The sequence below is a fragment of the Apium graveolens genome, unplaced genomic scaffold (genome assembly GCF_009905375.1).
Source record: "Apium graveolens cultivar Ventura unplaced genomic scaffold, ASM990537v1 ctg8210, whole genome shotgun sequence".
In the NCBI taxonomy this organism is placed as follows: domain Eukaryota; kingdom Viridiplantae; phylum Streptophyta; class Magnoliopsida; order Apiales; family Apiaceae; genus Apium; species Apium graveolens.
The window spans coordinates 52,354-57,191 of record NW_027420983.1 but is presented as its reverse complement, the minus strand read 5'-3'; the positions used below and the strand labels follow the sequence as shown (position 1 = coordinate 57,191).

Here is a 4,838-nt window from a genome sequence, read left to right as displayed (position 1 = left end):
AAGTAGTAAATTGAATTCAGTGCGTTTCAAGGTCAGCTGAGAGAGAGAGAGAGAGAGAGATGCCGAAGCGAACGACGCACACTTATTCGAGCGAAGATGCTTTGCAGGACGGTCCAGACTCCGATCTCTTCGTTTATTACTGCAAACACTGCGGCTCTCACGTTCTCATCACTGGTTCGATCTCTCTCCTCCCTTTCTCTCTCTCTCTCTCTCTCTCTCTCTCTCTCTCTCTCTCTCTCTCCTTATAAATTTGCTATTATGAAGCTATGAAGCCGATATGTGCTAATTAGATTTTAGATTGATATTCTGTTTTGATTTGCCTTCTACCTCATTTGCCGTTACAATTCACTACACTTGCTTACATTATAGCTACATGAGATTCCATTACATTTGTGTGTGTTTGTGATATTTACTCGTGTTTACATTACTCTGTCGGGATTAAAGTGATTGTACACCGAGAATTGCACCTTGCTGATTGGAGAATATCTATTGATAACTTGACACAGTTAGCTTTGTATGTTGTGTGTAAATCGAGTTTTTATTGTTTGCGTGTGGCAACTAAATTAAGACTGTCTATTGGTACTTTAATTCAGTTAATTTAGCTTCATATGTTGTGTGTAAATTGTGCTTTTGAAGTAGTGTTATTGCTGCATACTGAAATTTGTTTGTAGATACTCAATTGCAGAAAATGCCTAAAAGGAAAACTGACAAGGCATATGTGCTGGATAAGAAGAAGCATCTTACGAGGCTGAATATAAACGAGGCTGGGAAAGTTCTCTTAAAACGGTGAGAATTTTTTGGTTTTTTGGTCAATTATTGGATGAAACTAAAATTATGATTATCTCCATGTGGACCATCACCATGTTAATACACACACTTATGTATTGTCCAACTACTGTGCAGTGTGCTTCGTGTATTTTGTTTCACCATTTATAAGTGTGGTGTTATAGGAAAGAAAGAAAAACTAAAAATCGTAAACACTTTCCTTTGAAGTAGTACTGTAATTTAAAGAACATATTTCTGTCGGAGGAAGATTGTGAACTGTTAGATTGGGTTCTTCCTTTAATTAGAGGAAGATAGTACCTACTTTTCATTTTCTTACAAGAAAATTAAGCACTCCTCGAAACCCCACTCTGTTAGTGTAGCTTTTCGACTAATAGGTCCAAGTCTATTTTACTTCCTAGCAGAGAAATTAACGAGATTTCATGCTTTTTACTACAAAGACTTCATGCTATATTTACTCCCACAAAATTGCAAACACTTGATTAATTCATACATAAGAAAATATGTGCAAGTGTTAAACAGGAATGCGGGATATCCAGTTTTACAATTATTTTTTATATCCTACTAGAATTTGTTTCACATGGTGGATCTATATATATTGTAAGACTAGATGTCTATTCATACTGCTAGATGAAATTATGAATGTGAGTCTCTATTTTAGCAAAATATAAAATTGTTCATTATCAACTCCCTGAGGTCTGCTTTGTACAGTGGTGAAGGGAAATTGGAAAAACAGTTTCGTATGAACTGTACAGGTTGTGGCCTTTTTGTATGCTATCGCCCGGAAGAAGACCTGGAATCCGCCTCTTTCATGTATGTTGTTGATGGCGCACTTAGTTCAGTTGCTGCTGAAACCAACCCTCAAGTAATTATCTTCAGCACTACATTGTTCATCTAATGATGTGAAATGTAGATATTTATTATTTATTATCAATGGAATGTAGGATTTGAAATAACATAAATATTTGTGGGTGCAATCTATTCAAGTTTCTTGATTTCTTCACCATTTATTGCTATAGGATGCTCCTGTTCCACCATGCATATCACAGCTAGAAGGAGGATTGGTTCAAGTGGCTATTGAAGTAGAAGACCGAGCACAACGGTCTGCAGTTACAAGTAAACTGATTTTCCAGTACTTTTTATCTGATATGTATCAGTTGAATAGCATGTGTGAATGGATCTTAAAAAAATAAATGCACCTCTGATGAGATCATGCAACTATTAGCTAACTAGTCCAGTGTTGCAAGACATTCAAGCAGTTATCCTTCACATTGATGTTTAGCATATTGTAGTTTATTGCAGAGTGCAGGATTCTTATTAATGGATGTGTCCTGCATCTGTTGTTCTTGTATAAAACTTTTTAAGTAAAAATATTAGGTGTTCTTTTCTACTCATAACCTCTTTGCTCCTGATACTTTTGTAGGAGTAAATGCTGATGATGTTCGAGTAACTATAGCAGCGCCTGCAGCTCGTGGTGAAGCTAACAATGAACTTCTAGAATTCATGGGAAAGGTAATGCCTCTATTCATGTTCAATTGGTTTCATTTTTTTACTGTTTGGCTTAGTACTTCTTTTTTGAATCAGGTGTTTGGTTTGAGACTAACTCAGATGACACTTCAAAGAGGGTGGAACAGCAAATCAAAGCTCCTTGTAGTGAGTGCCAAAGTTTCAGTTCTAGTGTTTCATTGTGTTCGCTATTATCAATCATCAATTATTGTCATGCTTCTATGAATTCGAATCAATTTGTGATTGGTGTTATTTTAGCAATTTGCGGAAAACATACATCAATCTCCGTCCAACCACTACTTTAGAAAGTTGGATATGGTTGCCTGTTCTTTATCACTACATCACCCATGTGGAGACATACCATCACTTAAAAGTCATGCTAGGGTTTGTGGTTTTGTGCTAAGGAACTCTTAACTTGTTAGCACTCAAATGTAGTGGAATGGATAACAAATTGTTAAAATGCCAGAACTCAGCAATGAAATCTCACCCAGAATTACTATTGAATTTGAAAAGTGGATATCTACAATATATCACTGATTATTTACCTACACTAATTCTGTTTAGCATAATTGCTGTTGGTATTTAAAAAGTGTAATGACTGATTATTACTCTGCCTGTATTTATACTGATCTGAATTTACATATGATTTGATCAGGTAGAAGATATGACTGCTAGACAAGTATATGAGAAACTTCTGGAAGCTGTTCAACCTTGAAACTGCTGGGTTAATATATCCATAGGTTGTATAACCCCTGTAACATGTTTTTTCATGATTGTTGCTGTTTCAGCGGTCCTTAATTTTATGTTCTACTATAAATCGACTGTTGAAATCCTACAGTTCAGTTGTGCATTATGTTTGACTTGCAGTTTTATAAAATCAGTAAAGAAACTTCCCGAAACAGATTTTTGCAATTGCTAGTATGCATATTTGCAGAATTGCAGATGATTCGATGCTACTATATATATCATTTACTAATATTTATCCCTAATTCAGTTGATCTTATCTATCTAGTTAAGAATATATGTCCTTTATTATATGTGTTCCTAATATATGCCTGCCTTGTATTCACATTGATGAATGAACTTCAAAGATACATGGTGAAGAAGTTATTTATTATTATACTTATTTGTGGAATGGATTCAGCATAAGAGATATAACAGTAATATAGATAGTGGTCCATAAATATAGTCTGTCTTGTATAGATATTAGAAAGTTAATAAGACATACATAGTAGATAACTGATTGAACGGTTGTTTTTGCCCTCATTAATTGGGTATAAACATGTCTCTCAATTTTCTGACTGCTAAGAATGCGAACATGGTGCTGGCTTCGTGCCACTCAAAAGTCAAGTTTATGAAAGGTAGAACTCGCAGCACATAAATGGTACGATTCAAGGAGGTGAATGCACAAATTGTGCCACACAAAAATGTGCAAGCGGCAGAAGAGGCACAAAAGGAAAATATATACCTATTGGGCCATTTTTTTTTTAAAATAACTTTGGTCTGAAGGAAACAATCGCGGCATCCATTACTTATCGTAGTTTCGCTTCAGCCTCTGCAAATAGGGTTTCTTTGGCTGGCTGGACTGGCTTTCTACTGTGGCTGATCTGCAGTAGGAGCTGATCCAAATGGAATGAATGGTTTATCTATCAACAGTCATCTGGAGTTTTTTCATCTGGAGTTTTTTCATCTGGATGTCGTAACCAATTTCTGTGATACAATGTGTACGGCTGAGCTGGCAGACACCTCAGATAGGGGACAAGAGAATGTTGACGTGGCTGATGATAAGGATAAAAGTGGCTAGAGTGGACCTCATGTGCACAGCAATGAGAGAGCTGGTGGTTGGTTACAATCAGGGACCACATTTTGGAATTATTCCAGCAGTGGCTCTTCTCATCATTAGCATTTCATTTTACATTAGCTGTCATTTCATTTGCATTTTCCTAAAGAGATTTATATACCCTATCTTGTCAAAGGGGTTTATTATCTTGATTGTAAACCAGACTTTCTCTCCTCTTTCTGTTATTTCAATGTTCTCGAACTAGTTTGTTATTTTCCTTCAAAGCTGCCTTTCATCTGTGCTAGCTTTCTGGATATAACATTAGTTCTCACCTTACTGTTATAGTGAGTTGAATTCATATCTTGGTATAAATATTTGCATTGTATCACTGGTATCAGAGCCAAACACTCCTTGGATCATGGCTCAAGGAAAACATACAAAAGCTTCATCCGTTGACGAAGGTGGTTCAGCAGATCTACAACGTTTGGAGGTAACCGTTCGAACTCTTCTCGAAGAACAACAACAACGTTTAAATAAAGCATATTCTGATAATGCTCAAAATATCAATCCAAATGCCAAATCCATATCTACGATGAATGATCTCATAGTGGGTCTATCGGTACAAATAAATAAGCTATTGTCAAGTGATGGTAAGGCTTCTAGTTCATCTGATGACCCCAATACTAGATCTACAGATGGGTCTCAATATAAGCACCATAGTTTTGCTTCTCGTATGACTAAAGTAGAGTTTCCTAGGTTGGAGGGAACA

General features: G+C 36.1%; 1 protein-coding gene across 2 annotated transcripts; it reads left to right on the top strand.

The window, feature by feature from the left end:
• Nucleotides 1-3,265, top strand: LOC141704756 (UPF0235 protein At5g63440). 2 transcript variants are annotated; one of them, XM_074507941.1, is made up of 7 exons: nucleotides 1-174; nucleotides 686-786; nucleotides 1,495-1,648; nucleotides 1,803-1,899; nucleotides 2,207-2,295; nucleotides 2,368-2,436; nucleotides 2,945-3,265. In XM_074507941.1, the coding sequence occupies exons 1-7, from the start codon at nucleotides 97-99 to the stop codon at nucleotides 3,002-3,004; spliced, it is 648 nt and encodes a 215-aa protein (XP_074364042.1). In that variant the 5' UTR covers nucleotides 1-96; the 3' UTR covers nucleotides 3,005-3,265. The 2 variants fall into 2 exon arrangements, with proteins under 2 accessions (XP_074364042.1, XP_074364041.1); XM_074507940.1 differs by having other exon boundaries at nucleotides 672-786.
• The last annotated feature ends 1,573 nt before the right edge of the window (nucleotides 3,266-4,838 follow it).